Source organism: Panthera leo, chromosome A2 (assembly GCF_018350215.1).
Source record: "Panthera leo isolate Ple1 chromosome A2, P.leo_Ple1_pat1.1, whole genome shotgun sequence".
In the NCBI taxonomy this organism is placed as follows: domain Eukaryota; kingdom Metazoa; phylum Chordata; class Mammalia; order Carnivora; family Felidae; genus Panthera; species Panthera leo.
Genome location: NC_056680.1, coordinates 5,218,549 through 5,240,693, shown reverse-complemented (window position 1 = coordinate 5,240,693; position 22,145 = coordinate 5,218,549). Strand labels below are relative to the sequence as shown.

Here is a 22,145-nt window from a genome sequence, read left to right as displayed (position 1 = left end):
CCCATCAACGAGGGTGAGACTCCTTAAATGCTGAAGAAGCAACATGTCCTCTCCTGAATGTAAGACCGTGGAGTCCTGTAATTCTACCTCTCTGTTTAAGTCTATCTCCTACCAATCCAATTCAATAGTGGTGCTGAAATTGACCTCATAATACCAGACAGTTGAATGGTGGCTACCAGAGATGGGGGTGGGGTGGGGTGGAAATGGGGAGATGTTTATGGGCACAAACTTGGAACTAGTACACAGGTAAGGTCTGTGATGTAATGCACACCATAGTGATGATAGACAACAGCGCCGTATTATATACCTTAAAGCTGTTGACAGACCACATCTCATTTGTTCCTGCAACAAAATAGAAATGGTAATTATGTGATGCCATGGGAGTTTAGTTAAAGCTAAGGTGGTTATTCCATTGCCATATATAAGCATATGAAACCAACATGGTATACACCTTAAAGTTATACAATGTTATGTGCCAATTATGTCTCAATAAGTTTTAAAAAATTAAATTTAAAAATAGTGGTTTTGATGTGGACAGCTACAACAGATGGAGCAGGTACACAGGGAAGGAGTATTACCAACAGTGATAGCCAGGGCGAAGTAACCATTTACCCCTGGTAAGCACCTTCCAGGTAGAGTATCTCATGGATTCCCCCCTGATATTCTCAAGAAGCAGAGCCTCTTATCTGCCCCATTTTACAGCAAAGGAATCTGAGGGTCATAGTGGTTCAGGAACTTGTCCAAGATAACACAGCAGGTAAGCAACAGAGCCCAGCCTGTCACAGTGCTACACCCCCACCAGGCTTTTTTGTTAAGCGCTCCTTCACAACCTTAGTTTCTGAGATCTTTCCCCTTTTATTAACACTGTGATTACTACACCAACTGTCCCGGGGACCCAAAAGTGTCCTGTTTTGTGCCATAGAGAGAGGAGAGAAAGAGAATGGTAAGATTCCCTCACTGCCCATTTGGAACAGATTCTTTTAACACTACACAGAGAATTCAATTCTCTTCCAACTCCATTTAAATGACTTGGGACTCCCTGAAGAGCCTCATGCACTGGCTAAAGCTGTCTCCAAATTCCAAGTCCTCTGTCACTTCTGATTTTCATATAGACATGCTGACAAGCCCAGAGAAGCAAGATATGCTATACTGAAACTTAAAAAAAAAGGTCAGCCATATTAGTGGTCAAAATTTCATGGAGATTTTGACTTTTTGGCCGATAAATTTTTCTATGAAGCTTCCTGCCCCCATTTGGCAGGTTTTTGTTGTTATTGTTTTAGCTTGTACCATTAAACTTTTTTTTTTTTTTTAATTCTCATGTCTTCCTTTAAGGTAAGGTGTCTCAGCCTTAGCACCTTAGCACATTTTGGGCTGGATAATTCCTCATCGCAGGAGCTTGGCTGCACTGGAAGGTGTTAGGTAACACCCTTGGCCTCCACCCACTAAGTGACAGGCACACTGTCACCCCAGATCATGACCACCAAAGCTGTGTGCAAACATTACTCTCTGCTGTGGGGGTGCCAAATGGTCCCCAGTTGACCACTACTTTTGATATTCTTTGTGCCTCTAAGGACATTGGACTTTGTATCTTCAAGCAAATAAAAACAATTTAAAAACTGACTGTGCCTATGTTAACACAGTCTTAGAAAGTTGGACATGCCCCTCTCAGGAACTGCCCCTCAGGCCAGCCCTCCATCAGATCCAATTGAATACTATAGCTGTTCTAGAACCAAAGAAAATAAGATGTTTAACACTCACCACACAGGAGAAAGTTTCTCCTCTTGGTCATAGCTCCCCCACCTTCTAACTGATAACAGAGAGGGAACTGTAGAATCTTATTTCCTATTTCTCAAGGAGTCTTGGAGGTTTCAAGAGGACCACAATTTGTTGGTGTAATTTCCACAGGTCAGGTCAAAGTCTAATTAAAGGCAACATCACAAATACAAATTTCTATACACCATGGGTATCCACATCATGCTCACCGCAGAATTCTCTGGTCACTTAATCACTCGTGGGACCCAGAAATAAGGACTAGGCAAGTAGAGCATTGCTGGCGTTGGGGCACTAATGAGCCAAGGCAGCACCCACCATGCCAAAGCTGCATGCTTGGCAACATGTAAAACATACCTGCACTCCTATGTGCATTGCAGCATTATTTACAATAGCCAAGATATGGAAACAACCTGAGGTCTATCAAGGGATGAGTGGATACAGAAGATGTGCCATATATATATATATATATATATATATATATATATATATATATATATATATATATATATACACACACACACACACACACACACACACACACACACACACGTCATCCTGAAAAGAGAAGGAAATGTTGTCATTTGCAACAACACGAATCAATCTGGAGGATGTTATACTAAGTAAAATAAGCCAGTCACAGAAGGACACATATGGCATGATCTCACTTATATGTGGAATCTAAGAAAGTCAAGTACCTAACAGCAGAGGGTAGGACAGGTCCAGGAGCTGGGGGCAGGGAGAAATGGGGAGATACTGGTCAAAGCATGTAAAGTTTCAGTTGTGCAAGATGAATGAATTCTGGGGGCATGGAGACTAGCGCTAACCATACTGGCTTGTATACCTGAAATATGCTGACAGGGCATCATCCGTGTCCTCGTCAAAAACAAAAAAATGGTAACCATGCGAGGGGATGGGTGCGTTAATTAGCTTGACTGTGGTGATTGTTTCCCAGTGTCAATGTATATCAAAACATCACGTGGTACATTTTCATTATATATAACTTTATTTGTTGACCATACCTCAGTAAAGCTCGGCAGGGAGAGAAAAAAAAATGAACTGAATCAAAACCACAGAACTAGATATAAAATATTAACATGTGAAATTTAGTGTAAGTAAATGCGAGAATGAGTTAACAAATAATAGTAAAATAGGAACATTTCAGTTCTATAATTCAGACTTTTAGGATATGATCTGTGAAGTAGAGAAGTGACTTTTCTTCCTGCTTTTCATGGTATTTTTGCCATGCAGAAATTACATTGAAATGGGTTTTCTTATCCTCTCCCTAACCCTGACCCTGACCCTGACTGTTGAAAGCAGACATACAAATAAGACTTGTCCTATTTCCTAGTTCCTTACCCTCAAAGGGCTCACTTCTTAGAACTTCCCTCTGTCTGATCTCACCCGCCGGGTAGCCCAGATCCCCATTAGAGATACCTGCTGCCAGCCTCCACTTCTTGCTGAAGAGTGGATGATTTTTCTAGTAAGTAAGCTAAATTAAACATCTTGTCTATGTCCTAGGTAGTGAAATCTGGAGTTGACATCAATATTGAGGGAATACTGTGCTATTCCAAGAGGAGAACTGAGAACTTAGAGATTTCATACATTGTGGCAGGAGAAGGGGGAGAGAGGGGTTAGGAGGGTTGAGCGACTTTCACCAGGGTCTGTTGAAAATGGAATTCCCCACTTGGGTACCTCTGTCAGCTCCAGCCATTAACTGCTGTACTATAGAGTCATATGTTTACTGTTCCTTTTCCCTACAACTTGGTTCAGTTGTCTTCACTCTGAAGACTTTCTCCAAATGGTGAACAGGGTCCCTGATGGCCAACTCAATGGGACTTCAGAGACTCTCTTCCCGACCTCAGCTAGACTAGGTTAAACCCGGGCTTTCCTCTCTGTCCTTATAGAATCCAGTTTGAACAAGAGTCTTCCTAAATCAATTCAGCAGACATCCCCCACCCTTGGTGTCTGAACACCCTCCTTATCTTACTATCCTCACTTGCCCTGGGTAAGAATGCCTCTGACTCCTGATGTTTCCTCTTCGTAATTTTCCATTCCCTGACCCTGATCCTTGTATATAAATCTCCACTTATCTCTGATGGAATCAGAACTGAGTCCAATCTCCTTCCCCACTACAAGACCCTATTGCACTGGTCCCTACACCCATTGCAAAGTTCTCCCTCTTGAAAAAAGTCTGCCTTACTGTTCTCTAGCAAGTGTCTTTAAATTACTTTCTCTTTAATAGTTAGAATAATATTGTTTTTTGAACACCCACCAGGTCCATTCTGGTCTCTTTGTTCAAATGTTTAAGAGAGGAAATCTGATTGATTAGACAAAAAGTCAATGACTTGACCCCTCCTGGGTGGCCACACTATTGCACATGGCAATGGCCAGTGGGGATAAAGTTATATGGCATGTAGGGTGCACTTTCTGTGCCAAAGGGACAGGTATCATGGAAGAAAGCTGACACACTAGCAATGTTGTCTTCTAAATGTAGCTATCAACAAGATTTTTGTCTTTTCTATCAGGTAAATATCGGTGTGTAAGCATAAATATAACATAAATAAAAGGAGGCATGGGGATGAGAAATGGTGATCAAGACAGATGGTAGCAGAAAGTGTAAGAACTAAACCAGGAACAGGATGGACCAATCAGCAAGTTCATCATACACAAGAATATTTATTGAGCACGTACCACGTGCTAGATACTGTTGTAAGCACTGAATATACAGCAGTGAATGAAACAAACAAAACCCCTGTCCTCATGGCATGGACACTCTGGTAGAGTAACAGAAGAAGTAAACCAAATAAGTAAAATGTGTGTTTAGCAGTGCTGAGTACTGTTGAGCAAGGAAAGGTGATAGAGAAATCTGGGATCATGAACCATCAAACAACCAGGGACAGCTTCATTGTGAAGGTGGTGTTTGGAGAGAGACTTGAAATGCACATGAATCATGAAGACATTAGGGATATTCTGAATTAGAATTAGAAGACATTAGAATATTCTGGGAGGGAACAGAAAGCCCTCTGCCATTCCTGAGGCAGGAGTGAGTCTGTTCTGTTTGAGAAGGAGTGAGGAGAGCAGTTCAGCTGGAAAGAGAACTACAAGGAAACTAGGAGGAAAACAGTAGGATGCTGACTCCCAGAAGTAAGGGTGGTCAAGTGCCTGATTCGTGGAGATGCTCCATGACCACTCTGGATTTTGATTATAGGAACTCAGATTTTGAAAAGAGGAGTAACCTGATCTGACTTCCGTATTGAAGTGAGTTCAGGTGACCAACCATCCCAGTTTTCCTTGCGCTGTCCCAATTTTAGCACCAAACTTCCCACATCTGGGGAAACTCTTCAGTCCTGGGAAAAACGGGACAGCTGGTCACCCCAGCTGGATGCCACATTGATAAGAGACATGAGAGCAGATGTTGAGGAACCAGTAAAATGGCTACTGCAGTAGCTCCTTCTTTACTCTTTGAATGTAGACTAGTTGCCAGGATATTCTCCAGCTGCTTGTAATGAACATTTTAATGTAATGGAAAAGGCATGGAGATTGTGTCTTTGATGACCTCATCAGGATGCTTCACCAGACTTCAATTGTTCACACTTGGACTCCTTGTCATGCGAGATCATTAAATGTCTTTATGCTTGAGGCAGTGCCTCCCAAGTGTGAATGAATATTCATAACTACTGAGAGTCTTGTTACAATGCAGGTTTGATTCAGTAGGTCTAGAGTGAAGGCTGCAATACTGAATCTCTAACAAGTGCAGTCCATGCTTGTGCTGCTGGCACAAGGACCATGCTTTGAGTAGGACAGTGTTTCTCAAACTTAAATATACATAAGAATCTCCTATGCCAGAAAGGATTGGCAGGATATATTCAACGTGCTGAATCAGAAAAATATGCAGCCAAGAATTCTTTATCCAGAAAGCCTGTCATTCAAAACAGGAGAGTTAAAGAATTTCCTAGACAAACAAAAACTAAGGAGTTCATGACCACTAAACCAGCCCTGCAAGAAATTATAAGGGGGACTCTGAGAAAAGACAAAACAAGAAAGACCAAAAGCAACAAAGAGTAGAAAGGACAAGAGAACATCTCCAGAAACACCAACTCTATAGGCAACACAATGGCACTAAATTCATATCTTTCAGTACTCGCTCTCAATGTCAGTGGACTAAACGCTCCAATCAAAAGACATATGGTATCCGAATGGATAAGAAAATAAGACTCATCTATATACTGCTTATAAGAGACCCATTTTAGACCTAAAAACACACGCAGATTGAAACAAAGTGGAGAACCATCTAGTATACTAATGGTGATCAAGAGAAAGCTGGAGTAGCCATACTTATATCAGACAATCTAGACTTTAAAATAAAGACTTTAACAAGAGATGAAGAAGGATATTATATTATAATTAAGGGGACTATCCACCAAGAAGATCTATCAATTGTAAATATTTATGCCCTCAATGTGAAAACACCCAAATATATAAATCAATTAATCATAAAGAAACTCATTGATAATAATATCATAATAGTAGGGGACTTCAACACCCCACCTACAGCAATGGACAGATCATCTAAGCAGAAAATCAACCAAGAAACAATGGCTTTGAGTGACACACTGGACTGATGGAGTTAACAGATATATTCAAAACATTTCATCCTAAAGCAACAGAATACACATTCTTCTCGAGTGCACATGGAACATTCTCCAGAATAGACCACATACTGGGACAAATCAGCCCTCAACAAATACAAAAAATAGAGATAATACCTTGCATATTTTCAGACGGCAACACTATGAAACTCGAAATCAACCACAAGAAAAAATTTGGGAGGATAGAAGATGGCAGTGTAGGAAGACTCTGGGCTCACCTTGTCCTGCTGATCACTTAGATTCCACCCACACCTGCCTGAATAACCCAGAAAACCACCAGAAGACTAGCAGAACATACTTTATGGAGCCAAGCATAGACAAGAGGCCCGCAGAAGAGGGTAGGAATGGCGGAGAGGCAGTGCGTGCTACACGGACTGGCGGGAGGGAGCTGGGGCCATTGAGGGGCAGCCTGCTGGGCAAGGCAGAGCCCCTGAGTCTGGCTTGCAAAAGTGGAGGGGCTGGACTCCGTGAGTTCTGACAGCCAGTGGGACTTAACATCTGGAATCTTAAAAGTCAACAGCTCTGCTCTCAGAGAGCAGGGAAGGCAAGAGGACACTGGGAGGGAGGGTTGTTGAGTCCTAGAAGACAGAGCTCAGCTTGGCAGGGAACAAAGGCACTGGCAAGCACCATCTCCCTCTCCTATCCACCAGCCAAAATTCCAAAGGGAACCAATTCCCATCACCGAATTTGCTTGCACTGAGCAAATGCCCAACGCTGTGCTTCTGTGGATCCATCACTCCAACGGGTCGGCCTCCCTCCTGGTGCTGCATGGCCCCTCCTGCAGGGGACCACCCATGGCAAAGCGAGCTAAGTCTGCCCCTCCTGCCTCTGCACCTTGCGGATCCACCCTGCTAATACGCCAGATCCCATCGAAGCAGCACCACAAGACTGACAGTGTGCAAGTAGCCCAGACAGAGGCCACACCACTCCACAGTGAGTCCTGCCCCTGGGAGAGGGGAAGATAAGGTATACACCAGTCTGACTGTGGCCCCAGTGGTGGGCTGGGGGCAGACATCGGGTCTGACTGCGGCCCTGCCCACAACACAAGTTACTCCGGACAGCACAGGGGAAGTGCCCTGCAGTTCCGCGCCACTCCAGGGACTATCCACGATGATGAAATGGAAGAATTCTCAAAAGAAACTCCAGGAAGTAGTGACAGCTAACGAATTGATCAAAAACAATTTAAGCAATATAATGGAACAAGAATTTAGAATAATAGTCATAAAACTAATCGCTGGGCTTGAAAAAAGGATAGAGGACAGCAGAGAATCTATTGCTACAGAGATCAAGGGACTAAGAAATAGTCTGAGGAACTAAAAAATGCTATAAATGAGGTGCAAAATGGAGGCAGCCATAGCACGGATTGAAGAGGCAGAGGAGAGAATAGGTGAATTAGAAGATAAAATTATGGAAAAAGAGGAAGCGGAGAAAAAGAGATAAAAAAAATCCAGGAGTATGAGGGGAGAATTAGAGAACTAAGTGATGCAATCAAACGGAACGATATCCGTATAATAGGAATTCCAGAAGAGGAAGAGAGAGAGAAAGGAGCCGAAGGTGTACTTGAACAAATCATAGCTGAGAACTTCCCTGATCTGGGGAAGGAAACAGGCATTAAAATCCAAGAGGCACAGGGAACTCCCTTCGGACGTAACTTGAATCGATCATCTGCACGACATATCATAGTGAAACTGGCAAAATATAAGGATAAAGAGAAAATTCTGAAAGCAGCTAAGGATAAACAGGCTCTAACTTACAAAGGAGACCCATAAGACTAGTGGCATACCTATCTACTGAAACTTGGCAGGCCAGAAAGGAATGGCAGGAAATCTTCAATGTGATGAACAGCAAAAATATGCAGCCAAGAATCCTTTATCCAGCAAGCCTGTCATTCAGAATAAAGGAGAGATAAAGGTCTTCCCAAACAAACAAAAACTGAAGGAATTCATCACCACTAAACCAGCCCTACAAGAGATCCTAAGGGGGACTCTGTGAGTGAAATGTTGCAAAGACCACAACGTACCAGAAACATCACTACTAGCATGAAACCTACAGACATCACAATGACTCTAAGCCCATATCTGTCAATAATAACACTGAATGTAAATGGACTAAATGCTCCAACCAAAAGACATAGGGTAACAGAATTGATAAAAAAACAAGACCCATCTATTTGCTGTCTATAAGAGATTAATTTTAGACCTGAGGACACCTTCAGATTGAGAGTGAGGGGATGGAGAACTATATATCATGCTACTGGAAGTCAAAAGAGAGCTGGAGTAGCCATACTTATATCAGACAAACTAGACTTTAAATTAAAGGCTGTAACAAGAGATGAAGAAGGGAATTATATAATAATTACAGGGTCTATTCATCAGGAAGAGCTAACAATTATAAATGTCTATGCACCGAATACGGCAGCCCCCAAATATATAAAACAATCACAAACATAAGCAACCTTATTGATAAGAAGGTGGTAATTGCAGGGGACTTTAATACCCCATTTACAACAATGGATAGATCATCTAGACACAGGATCAATAAAGAAACAAGGGCCCTCCCTGAATGATACATTGGATCAGATGTACTTGACAGATACATTTAGAACTCTGCATCCCAAAGCAACAGAATATACTTTCTTCTCAGGTACACATGGAACATTCTCCAGGATAGATCATATACTGGGTCACAAAACAGACCTTAATAAGTATAAAAGAATTGAGATCATACCATGAACACTTTCAGACCACAATGCTATGAAACTTGAAATCAACCACAGGAAGAAGTCTGGAAAACCTTCAAAAGCATGGAGGTTAAAGAACAGCCTACTAAAGAATGAATGGGTCAACCAGGCAATTAGAGAAGAAATAAAAAAATATATGGAAACAAATGAAAATAAAAATACAACAATCCAAATGCTTTGGGATGCAGCGAAGGCAGTCCTGAGAGGAAAATACATTGCAATCCAGGCCTATCTCAAGAAACAAGAAAAATCCCAAATACAAAATCTAACAGTACGCCTAAAAGAAATAGAACCAGAACAGCAAAGATGCCCCAAACCCAGCAGAAGAAGAGAAATAATAAAGATCAGAGCAGAAATAAACATATAGAATCTAAAAAAACTGTAGAGCAGATCAATGAAACCAAGAGTTGGTTTTTTGACAAAAATAAACAAAATTGATAAACTTCTAGCCTGGCTTCTAAAAAGGAAAAGGGAGATGACCCAAATAGATAAAATCATGAATGAAAATGGAATTATTACAACCAATCCCTCAGAAATACAAGCAATTACCAGGGAATACTATGAAAAATTATATGCCAACAAACTGGACAACCTGAAAGAAATGGACAAATACCTAAGCACCCACACACTTCCAAAATTCAAACAGGAAGAAATAGAAAACTTGAACAGACCCATAACCAGCAAAGAAATTGAATCAATTTCTTGATTCAATTTGATTACCAAAAAATCTCTCAACAAATAAGAGTCCAGGACCAGATGGCTTCCCTGGGTAATTCTACCAGACATTTAAAGCAGAGATAATACCTATCCTTCTCAAGCTGTTCCAAAAAATAGAAAGGAAAGGAAAACTTCCAGATTCATTCTATGAAGCCAACATTACTTTGGTTCCTAAACCAGACAGACACCCAGCAAAAAAAGAGAACTACAGGCCAATATCCCTGATGAATATGGATGCAAAAATTCTCAACAAGATACTAGCAAATCGAATTCAGCAGCTTAGAAAAATAATTATTCACCACAATCAAGTGGCATTCATTCCTGGGCTTCAGGGCTGGTTCAACATTCACAAATCAATTAATGTGATACATCACATTAATAAAAGAAAAGAACCATATGATCCTGTCAATCGATGCAGAAAAAGCATTTGACAAAATTCAGCATTCTTTCTTAATAAAAACCCTCGAGAAAGTCGGGATAGAAGGAACATACTTAAACATAAAAGCCATTTATGAAAAGCCCACAGCTAATATCATCCTCAATGGGGAAAAACTGAGAGATTTCCCCCTGAGATCAGGAACACGACAGGGATGTCCACTCTCACCACTGTTGTTTAACATAGTGTTGGAAGTTCTAGCATCAGCAGTCAGACAACAAAAGGAAATCAAAGGCATCAAAACTGGCAAAGATGAGGTCAAGCATTCACTTTTTGCAGATGACATGGTATTATACATGGAAAACCTGATAGACTCCACCAAAAGTCTGCTGGAACTAATATATGAATTCAGCAAAGTAGCAGGATATAAAATCAATGTACAGAAATCAGTTGCATTCTTATACACTAACAATGAAGCAACAGAAAGACAAATAAAGAAACTTATCCCATTCATAATTCCACCAAGAATCATAAAATACCTAGGAATAAACCTAATCAAAGATGTAAAGGATCTGTATGCTGAAAACGATAGAAAGCTTATGAAGGAAATTGAAGAAGTTACAAAGAAATGGAAAAACGTTCCATGCTCATGGATTCAGAGAATAAATATTGTTAAAATGTCAAAACTACCCAAAGCTATCTACGCATTCAATGCAATCCCAATCAAAATTGCACCAGCATTCTTCTCGAAGCTAGAACAAGCAATCCTAAAATTTGTATGGAACCACAAAAGACCCCGAAGAGCCAAAGTAATGTTGAAGAAGACCAAAGTGGGAGGCATCACAATCCCAGACTTTAGCCTCTACTACAAAGCTGTAATCATCAGGACAGCATGGTATTGGCACAAAACCAGACACATAGACCAATGGAATAGAGACTCCAGAATTGGACCCACAATTGTATGGCCAACTAATCTTTTACAAAGCAGGAAAGAATATCCAATGGAAAAAAGACAGCCTCTTTATCAAATGTTGCTGGGAGAACTGGACAGCAACATGCAGCAGAATGAAACTAGACCACTTTCTTACACCATTCACAAAAATAAACTCAAAATGGATGAAGGACCTGAATGTGAGACAGGAAACCATCAAAACCCTAGAGGAGAAAGCAGGAAAAAAAACCTCTCTGACCTCAGCCGCAGCAATTTCTTACTTGACACATCTCCAAAGGCAAGGGAATTAAAAGCAAAAATAAACTATTGGGACCTCATGAAGATAAAATCTTCTGTACTGCAAAGGAAACAATCAACAAAACTAAAAGGCAACGAATAGAATGGGAAAAGATATTTGCAAATGACATATCAAAGGGCTAGTATCCAAAATCTATAAAGAACTCACCAAACTCCACACCCAAAAAACAAATAATCCAGTGAAGAAATGGGCAGAAAATATGAATAGACACTTCTCTAAAGAAGACATCCAGATGGCCCACAGGCACATGAAAAGATGCTCAAAGTCACTCCTCATCAGGGAAATACAAATCAAAACCACTCTGAAATACCACCTCACACCAGTCAGAGTGGCTAAAATGAACAAATCAGGAGACTATAGAGGCTGGCGAGGATGTGGAGAAACGGGAACTGTCTTGCACTGTTGGTGGGAATGCAAATTGGTGCAGCCACTCGGGAAAACAGTGTGGAGGTTCCTCAAAAAAGTAAAACTAGATCTACTCTATGACCCAGCAATTGCACTGCTAGGAACTGACCCAAGGGACACAGGAGTGCTGATACATAGGGGCACTTGTACCCCAACATTTATAGCAGCACTTTCAACAATAGCCAAATGATGGAAAGAGCCTAAATGTCCATTAACTGATGAATGGATAAAGAAATTGTAGTTTATATTCACAATGGAATACTACACGGCAATAAGAAAGAATGAAAGGCTTTTGTAGCAACGTGGATGGAACTGGAGAGTGTTACGCTAAGTGAAGTAAATCATACAGAGAAAGACAGGTACCATATGTTTTCACTCTTATGTGTTTCCTGAGAAACTTAACAGAAGACCATGGGGGAAGGGAAGGAAAAAAAAAGGTTAGAGACGGAAGGAGCCAAACCATAAGAGACTTTTAAAAACTGAGAACAAACTGAGGGTTGATGGGGGGTGGGGGAGAGGGGAAAGTGGGTGATGGGCATTGAGGAGGGCACCTGTTGGGATGAGCACTGGGTGTTGTATGAAAACCAATTTGACAATAAATTTCATATTAAAAAAAAGGAAAAAATTTGGGAAGACAATGAATAAATGGAGATTAAAGAGCATCCTACTAAAGAATGAATGGGTTAACCAATAAACTAAAGAGGAAATTAAAAAGTACATGGAAGCCAATGAAAATGAAAACACGACAGCCCAAAACCTCTGGGATGCAGCAAAGGCGGTCATAAGCGGAAAGTATACAGCAATCCAGGTCTTTCTAAAGAAGGAAGAAAGGCCTCAGATACACAAACTAACCTTACACCTAAAAGAACTGGAAAAAGAACAGCAAATAAAGCCCAAAACCAGCAGAAGAAGGGAAATAATAAAGATTAGAGCAGAAATCAATGCTATCGAAATTAAAAAAAAAAAAATCCAAAACAGTAGAACAAATAAATGAACAGGAGCTGGTTCCTTGAAGGAATTAACAAAATTAATAAACCCCTAGCCAGATTGATCAAAAAGAAAAAGGAAAAGACCCAAATAAATAAATCACAAATGAAAGAGGAGAGATCACAACCAACACCGCAGAAATACGAACAATAAGAGAATGTTATGAGCAATTATATGCCAACAAATTAGGCAATCTGGAAGAAGTGGACAAATTCCTAGAAACATATAAACTACCAAAACTGAAACAGGAAGAAATAAAAAATTTGAACAGAGTGGCGCCTGGGTGGCTCAGTCGGTTGGGCTTCTGACTTCGGCTCAGGTCATGATCTTGCAGTTCATGAGTTCAAGCCCCGCATTGGGCTCTGTGCTGACAGCTCAGAGTCTGGAGCCTGCTTTGGATTCTGTGTGTGTGTGTGTGTGTGTGTGTGTGTGTGTGTGTGTGTGCCCCTCCCCTGCTCACCCTCTGTCTGTCTCTCTCAAGAATAAACATTAAAAAAACATTAAAAATTTTTGAACAGACCCATAACCAGCAAAGAAATGGAATCAGTAATAAAAAAATCTCCCAACAAACAAGAGTCTAGGGCTGGATAGCTTTCCAGGGGAATTCTATCAAACATTTAAAGAAGAGTTAACTCCTATTCTTTTGAGGCTGTTCCAAAAAATAGAAATAGAAGGAAAACTTCCAAACTCATTCCATGAGGCCAGCATTACCTTGATTCTAAAACCAGACAAAGACCCCACTAAAAAAGAGAACTACAGACCAATTTCCATGATGAACATGGAAGCAAAAATCCTCAACAAGATACTAGCAACCATATCCAACAATACATTGAAAGAATTATTCACCATGATCAAGTGGGATTTATGCCTGAGATACAGGAATAATATTTGCTAATATCATCTGTTTTCCCCCTAAAGTCAGGAACACAACAAGGATGTCCACTCTCATCACTGGTTATTCAACATAGTGTTGAAAGTCCTAGCTTCAGCAATCAGACAACACAAAAAAATGAAAGCATACAAATCAGCAAGGAGGAAGTCAAACTTTCACTGTTCGCAGACGACATGATACGCTGTGTGGAAAATCCGAGGACTCCATCAGAAAACTGCTAGAACTGATCCATGAATTCAGCAAAGTTACAGGATATAAAATCAATGTACAAAAACTGGTTGCATTTCTTTTTTTTTAAATTTTTTTTAAGTTTATTTATTTTTGAAACAGAGAGAGACAGAGCATAAACGGGGGTGGGTCAGAGAGAGAGGGAGACACAGAATCAGAAGCAGACTCCAGGCTCTGAGCTGTCAGCACAGAGCCCGATGCGGGGCTCGAACTCATGGACCGCGAGATCGTGACCTGAACTGAAGTCGGACGCTTAACCGACTGAGCCACCCAGGCGCCCCAAAACTAGTTGCATTTCTATACACTAATAATGAAGGAACAGAAAGAGAAATCAAGGAATCAATCCCATTTACCATTGCACCAAGAACCATAAAATATCTAGGAATAAATCTAAGCAAAGAGGTGAAAAACCTATATGCTGAAAACTATAGAAAGCTTATGAAAGAAATTGAAGAAGATACAAAAAAATTGAAAAAATATTCCATGCTCCTGGGTTGGAAGAACAAATATTGTTAAAATGTTGATACTACCCAAAGCAATCTACATATTCAATGCAATCCCTATCAAAATAACACCAGCATTTTTCACAGAGCTAGAACAAACAATCCTAAAATCTGTATGGAACCAGAAAAGACACTGAATAGCCAAAGCAATCCTGAAAAAGCAAACCAAAGCTGGAGGCCTCACAATCCCAGACTTAAAGCTGTATTACAAAGCTGTAATCATGAAGACAGTATGGTACTGGCACAAAAACAGACACTCAGATCAATGGAACAGAATAGAGAACCCAGAAATGGACCCACAAACATATGGCCAACTAATCTGTGACAAAGCAGAAAAGAATATCCAGTGGAAAAAAAGACAGTCTCTTCAGCGAATGGTGTTGGGAAAATTGGACAGCAACATGCAGAAGAATGAAACTAGACCACTTTCTTATACCACAAAAATGAAATGGATGAAAGACCTAAATGTAAGACAGGAAGCCATCAAAATCCTAGAGGGGAAAACAGGCAGCAACCTTTTATGACGTCAGTTGCAGCAACTTCTTACTTGACGTGTCTCCAGAGGCAAGGGAAACAAAAGTAAAAATGAACTATTGGGATTTCATCAAGATAAAAAGTTCTGCACAGTGAAGGAAACAATCAGCAAACTAAAAGACAACCGATAGAATGGGAGAAGATATTCACAAATGACATATCTGATGAAGGGTTAGTATCCAAAATTTACAAACAACTTATCAAACTCAACACCCAAAACACAATCCAGTGAAGAAATGGGCAAAAGATATGAATAGACACTTCTCCAAAGAAGACATCCAGATGGCCAACTGACACATGAAAAAATGCTCAACTCACTCATCATCAGGGAAATACAAATCAAAACCACAATGAGACACCACCTCACACCTGTCAGAATGGCTAATGTGAACAACTCAGGCAACAAGAGATGTTGGTGAGAATGCGGAGAAAGAGGAACCCTTTTGTACTGTTGGTGGGAATGCAAACTGGTACAGCCACTCTGGGAAACAGTGTCGAGTTTCCTCAAAAAGTTAAAAATAGAACTACCTTATGACCCAGCAATTGTACTACTAAGTCTTTATTCATAGGATAGAGGTATGCTGTTTCAAAGGGGCACATGCACCCCAGTGTTTATAGCAGCGCTATCAACAATAGATAGCCAAAGTATGGAAAGAGCCCAAATCCATTGACTGATGAATGGATAAAGAAGACGTGGTGCCGGCGGTGTTGTGTGTGTGTGTGTGTGTGTGTGTGTGTGTGTGTGTGTGTGCGCGCGCGCGCGCGCACACACGGATTACTAGTTGGTAATCGAAAAGAGTGAAATTTTGCCAATTGCAAAAACATGGATGGAACTAGAGCGTATTATGCTAAGTGAAATTAGAGAAAGACACATATCACAAATGTGGAAGTTAAAATACAAAACAGATGAACATAAGGGAAGGGAAGCAAAAGTAATATCAAAACAGGGAGGGAGACAAACTGTAAAAGACTCTTAAATACAGAGAATGGAGGGTTGCTGCAGGGGTGTTGGGTGAGGGGATGGGCTAAATGGGCAAGAGGCATTAAGGAGGACACTTGTTGGGATGAGCACTGGGTGTTACACGTAAGTGAAGAGTCACTCAATTCTATTCCTGAAATCATTGCTACACTAGATGTTGACTAACTTGGATTTAAATTAAAAAAAAAAGGCATAATCAAATTATGGAAAAAGCCCAAATGTCTATCGACTGATGAATAGATAAAAAAGATGCGCATGCACACACACACACACACACACACACACACACTCTGGAATATTACTCAGCCGTAAAAAGAATGGAATATTGCCATTTGCAACAGCATGGATGGAGCTAGAGTGTATTATGCTTAGTGACATAAGTCAGTCTGAGGAAGACAAATACCAGAAGATCTCACTCATATGTGGAATTTAAGATACAAAACAGATGAACATAGAGGAAGGGGAAAAAAAGGGAGACAACCCCTGAGAGAACAAACTGGGGGTTGCTGGAGGGAAGGTCGGAAGATGGGCTAAATGAGTGGTGGGTGTTAAGGAGGGCACTTGTAATGAGCACTGGGTGTAGTACGTAAGTGATGAATCACTCAGTTGTACTCTTGAACCCAATATTATACCGCATGTTAACTAACTAGAATTTAAATAAAAACTCAAAACATAAAAAAAGAATTCCCTGTAGAGTTTGTTAAGCCATGGATTCCTGGGCCCCCAACTGTAGGGATTCTGTGTCTGGTGGTGATTCTCAGGTGACATCTGAGATTTGCATTTTTAACAATATCCCAGGCCATGCTGATGATGCAGATCCATAGACCACAAGTTTCTCAAACTTTGACTTGCATAGAATCTCCTGGAGATCATGTTAAAAAGAAGGGTCCTATTCACTGGATCTGGGATGGAACCGAAGATTCTGCATTTGTACCAAATTTCCAAGTGATTTGCATGCCACTATGCTGCTGATTTTCAGGCCACATTTGGGCAGCAAGACAGAGCAGCTAGATTTCTATTAGTTGCAACTGAGAACATCCATGATTCATGCACTGCCTATATGTATTTTTGCAGGGAAAAGACTCACTTTTTAAAAATCTGACTCTCAAAGTATTCTGTGATGCAATAAAAGAAAATCTTAAGAGCCCCCGGCTTGGAGTCTCTTAATTTTATTTCCTCTCCTCTGCAGCACAAACCCAAGCAGGGGACCCTTCTCAGCAAAAGTACATGTTGCAAAGAAGCAGATGTGGGTTTTGATGAATAGTCTCTGCCACAGCGAGGTGGGCAGTTCCCAGAAAAGAAAGCTGGCCAGACAAGAGGTGTTCCCCATACGTACCACCCCCTTGGAGTGCAGAGCATGTGCGTAATAACCACATTCTGACTGAGTATTCATTTCCTGGAACAGCTGGGTGACCACAAAGGACTTTTTCACTATGAACTAATGCCTAAGCCAGTAATTCTCAATAAGATCACTTCTGTTCCCAGGTAGCAATGTCTGGAGACATTTCTGATGGTCACAGTGGGTGTGTGTGGGATGGGGGAGGTTACTGGCATCTAGTGAGTAGAGGCCAGGGATGCTGCTGCAAATCCTGCAATGCACAGCAGCTCCTGCCCGCAAAAAGAATTATCCAGGCCAAAATGTTAACAGTGCAGAGCTTGAGAATTAATGTTCTAGGTGGAGGCAGGGAAACTATCACTTACCACCTTGCAATTGATCATTAAAACATCTATCATTCTTGCCTTCCAGAAGTTTATAATCCAGGCAGGAATGATTTACAAGCACACACGTATCACGTGTGCAATAGCACACAAAATATAGGGTAAGTCACGTCATACTGACGGTAATAGAGTAAGGAATTTCACTGAGGTCTAGAAGAATAAAGGGCTCTCAAAGGATGAAGACACAAGTTCTTAAAGAAAGCGAAGGGGGTGAGCAAGGCAGATAAGAGAAAGAAAGCAGACTTGATGTTGGGAGGAAGTGAAAATATTGAATAGAGAGGTCCAAACCCGAAGCGCCTAGAACATTTGGCTTGTTTATTCACTTTTTGCAACTGTTTTGGATGCAAAAACAGCAGCGACATTAGCAGGGCTTAAGCACAAGGATTTGTCAACTGCCCAGGAAGGTTGCATTTCATGCAAGTTCTATTCGTGTATATTTGAAATTGCAGGATTTAAAAAGTCACACCGCAGGCATGCATTTTGAAACCATGTGAATCTCCCCAATTTGTCTCCCTGAGACGAATCACATAATTTTAAAGCCAGCAAGTGGAGTGAATCGTGCATTCTGTTTGCATCGCCACCATGTGGAAGAGACACTTAAGCTGATTAAGCAGAAAAAGGGACAGTCTTTGGTTCATGCCTTAAAAACTGCACAAGAAATCTCTTCAAATGAATCACGGTGAGTCTCAGCTGCTATTTTTACATTTCCTGCTGTTATTATTTAAAGTTGCTTTTAAAATACTGTCTGGTAACAAAGTTAGCCATACATTTATTTATTTTGGTGCCGAAAAACACACTAAATCCAATGACTTTGAAAACAAAATTAGAAATGTTAAAACTAAATACATAAGGCCAAAGGACTGCTGTGACCACCACCCCCCCCCCCCCCCCCGCCGCTATTGGTTTGGCAGTATTTCCATGAGGACATGATGTGACATTAAATATATGTGCTACTAAAGCGAGTGCTTGAGATCACACTAAAATTAACCCGAGTATATGAGTAGGTTTGAAAGTCATCAAGCAAAGAAGACAGTGCTGGTCTCCTGACCACTAGACATTTCCTTAGGACGCCCTCCTGAGTGGGATGGAGGTGTATTTTTACAATGCAAGAATACAACCCTGTTTTTAATATTTATTCATATGGGAGTTATTGAACTATGAAAATGTTGAGTGATGCAAGATCTTCAGGAGTATAAAGTGGAGCCAAAAATTCAGAGAGAAAAATCTGCAAGCTGAATCCAGATGTTGGCCAATAAATTCTGGGCAAGGTAGTATTAGCTGGAAGATGAAAATCCCCTTATTTCCCTCGTTGTTAAAAAGAATTCTCTGAGCATTTAATGGCACACGATATACACTTCTGGGTTTGGGGGTCTCAGTAGTCTCTCGACACCCCTTTCTTTCTATGGAGACAGAAGCCAAAAAGGGAAAAGAGTCACGACTGCTTTCAGGAGAAAGACAGATGGTGGCATTTGTCCCATCCATGTGTCACCACAGGGGGCGCTGTCCACAGCAGCTCAGTTTTCTGGTTTTAGCCAAAGAGCAGAGATCAGAGTCTGAGGCTGTGGTTGAACAGACGCAGCGTCTCTTCTGCGATAGAATTCTGATGATGTTGTTGGTTCCTCCTATTTGGGGGGAAATAATGTGTAGAAAAAGCTGAAGAGAAATTAGCACCTCAGAAATTACCTAGGACTTCCAGCAGTGGCTAGATAGAACAAGCAAGAATTTCTCTAAGGTCCAAAGCTCAGTAAAGAGGTCCTAATATATGGCTTACAGCCTCTCCCGTCCCCAAACACCATCTGCGATGGTCTTTTTATTTGTTTGATCTTTTCACAAACATTTACAGGGTGTTTACTGTGGATCAGGCAGCGTCCTAAGCTCTTAGCACATATGACCTCACTTACTTCTCATGATGAGATAGATACTATTGCCATCGTCATTTACAGATGAAGAAACTGAGGCACAGAGACATTAAGTGGCTAGCGTAAGCTGATGCAGCCTGGAACTGGTGGAGTTGTCACTTGAACCCAGGCACGTTGGCTCCATTCAAACAGTGACGAATCGGGGCACCTGGGTGGCTCAGTCGGTTAAGCGTCCGACTTCAGCTCAGGTCATGATCTCGTGCTCTGTGGGCTGGGGCCCCGCATTGGGCTCTATGCTGACAGCTCAGAGCCTGGAGCCTGTTTCAGATTCTGTGTCTCCCTCTTTCTCTGACCCTCCCCTGTTCATGCTCTCTCTCTCTCTGTCTCAAAAATAAATAAATGTTAAACAGTGACGAATTACTTAAATGCTACAGAGGATCAGTAATGACTGTAAGGATGGATATGTGCTTTTTAGAGAGAAAAGTGTTGTCCAAAGATAAGGGGACAAGATTACTGTTTGGGGCCTTCTGTGTAGCTGACTTTTGATAATTTTGTATTAATAAAAAGCAGCGTTGACATGGTTCAGAGTAGAGCAAAGTGCTTTCATGTACATTGTTTCGTTCCTCAATCAATTGGGCATTTCAATGATGAATGAATTGAGGCTCAGAGAAGTTAAATTATTTGCCCATCATCTACCACCTAAAACCTGAAAGAGTCAAAATACGAACTCAAATCTGGCGAACCCCAGAATCCACACTATGGATTCTACTATGTGACATGTTTTGGGGGACTACAAGCATTGGGAAAGTTCTTTTACACAGTTCAGGTTGACATATCCTTTGGCCGCTGCTGATTCTAGCCAAGAGGTGAACCTGTGGCATACACTGATAGGACATAGTCAGCAGCCACTAAGCAGAATTGTCCTTAATATGAGAGTGCATGTCCTATCAAGCTGGTCCCAATATTGTTGACAATCTGGGGTGACAACTCTGGTGACAACTAAGGAAAGCTGTCAACTTTCAGAGAAAAACAGACCCAAGTTGGAACCCTCTACCCAGCTGAATAGCTTTGAGCAAATCATGTGGACTCTCCCAGTCTGTTTGCTCATCTGTAAGCAAGGAATTTAGACACTCAACATCTTTTGTGGGCCAGGCATTGCTCTAGGTAGAAGGAAAACAATAGTGACCACAACAGTGAAACTTACAGGGGAGCAGAAGCTGACCAAAAGCAAATACTTCAATGTTTTTAAGACTAAGACAAATATCATACAGAGAGGCACATCATACAGAGAATTAAAATAGAATGTAATGACAGAGACTGTGAAGGGCTGTCACCGTGACCACCTTACTGAAAACCAAACTCCCCTCACCCCGTGCGTCCTGATTTCTCTTCACTGCTCTGTATTTTTCTATAGCACACATCACTTTGTGATGTACTGTATAATCTACACTTGGGGGTTTATTGTCAGCCCCCCCCCCACCTCACTCCAACATCAGTCCTGTGAGGGCAAGGATTTTTGTCAATGTGTCCACTGCTGTTTCCCCAACACCTAATACAGTATCTAGCATGTACTGGATAATCAATAAATATTTGTTAAATGAATGTTGTTAAATTATCATTTGGATATTTGTGGAATATCCAAATTTGTGGAAAGACTGGGGAGAGGGAGAGAAAGAGAGAGAGAGGGTGAAAGAAAGAGAGAGAGAGAAAGACAGGGATGGAAGGAAGGAATAAAGGAATGAATAAAGGAGGGAAGAAGGAGGAAAGGAGGGATGATAAAGGAGGGATAGAGGATAAGGAAGGAAGGAGGAAGGAGGGAAGGAGGGATGATAAAGGAGGGATAGAGGATAGGGAAGGAAGGAGGAAGGAGGGAAGGAGGGATGAAGGAAGAAAGAAAGGGAGGGAGGGGAGAAGGAAGGGAGGGAGGGAAGGAGGGAGAAAGGGAGAGAGAGAAAGCAAGCAAGCAGAACTCCACTGGTTTTGGTCTCAAAAACCAGAAACCAGCAGCATAATGAAGGAAGCTAATGAAATTTCTCTTTTCTTTTAGATCAAGGACCAGGAAGCTCTTGGTTGTAGGAGACGTTGGGTTTAGCAAGTACACATCACTGCAGAGAAGCTGGTCTTACTTACCATTTTGGTTTGGATCGTAGAGCGAGATACGTCAAAGCTTTCAGTCTCAGTCGCTTTCCAGATCCCACTAAACCACTTCTTGTATTCCATTCGCACCTGAGGAATACAGAGGTTTGTGTCATGTCCAGAGCTTGGTTAGAGAGAAAGGACCCCAAATAGGAGGCCAAAGATATAGATGCCAAGCCCTATGACTGCCTTTTCATTACTTTTCTGTATAGTCCTCTTGTTAATTCATTCTGAAATTCAACTTTCTCATTGTGGAAAAGGCATTTACTAGATGTTGGGCACTACAAAGTCTCTACAGAGAGGTGAGACTTTGAACCCAGTGGTTCATCAAAGTGGTGGTTATGATGATGCTGAGAACAAGGAGGAGGAGGATGGTGAAGGTGATGATGGTGATGCTG

At 41.2% G+C, this 22,145-nt stretch overlaps 1 protein-coding gene across 1 annotated transcript in view; it reads right to left on the bottom strand.

The window, feature by feature from the left end:
- Window positions 1–18,666: 18,666 nt before the first annotated feature.
- LOC122213280 (adhesion G protein-coupled receptor E4-like) overlaps window positions 18,667–22,145 on the bottom strand; it is a 44,124-nt gene continuing 40,645 nt past the window's right edge. The window contains exons 16-17 of the mRNA XM_042927408.1: window positions 21,742–21,837; window positions 18,667–19,374 (exon numbers count right to left, since the gene is read on the bottom strand). Of these exons, the coding sequence (XP_042783342.1) occupies window positions 19,267–19,374; window positions 21,742–21,837 (204 nt within the window). The 3' untranslated portion in view covers window positions 18,667–19,266. The remainder of the gene's footprint in view (window positions 19,375–21,741; window positions 21,838–22,145) is intronic.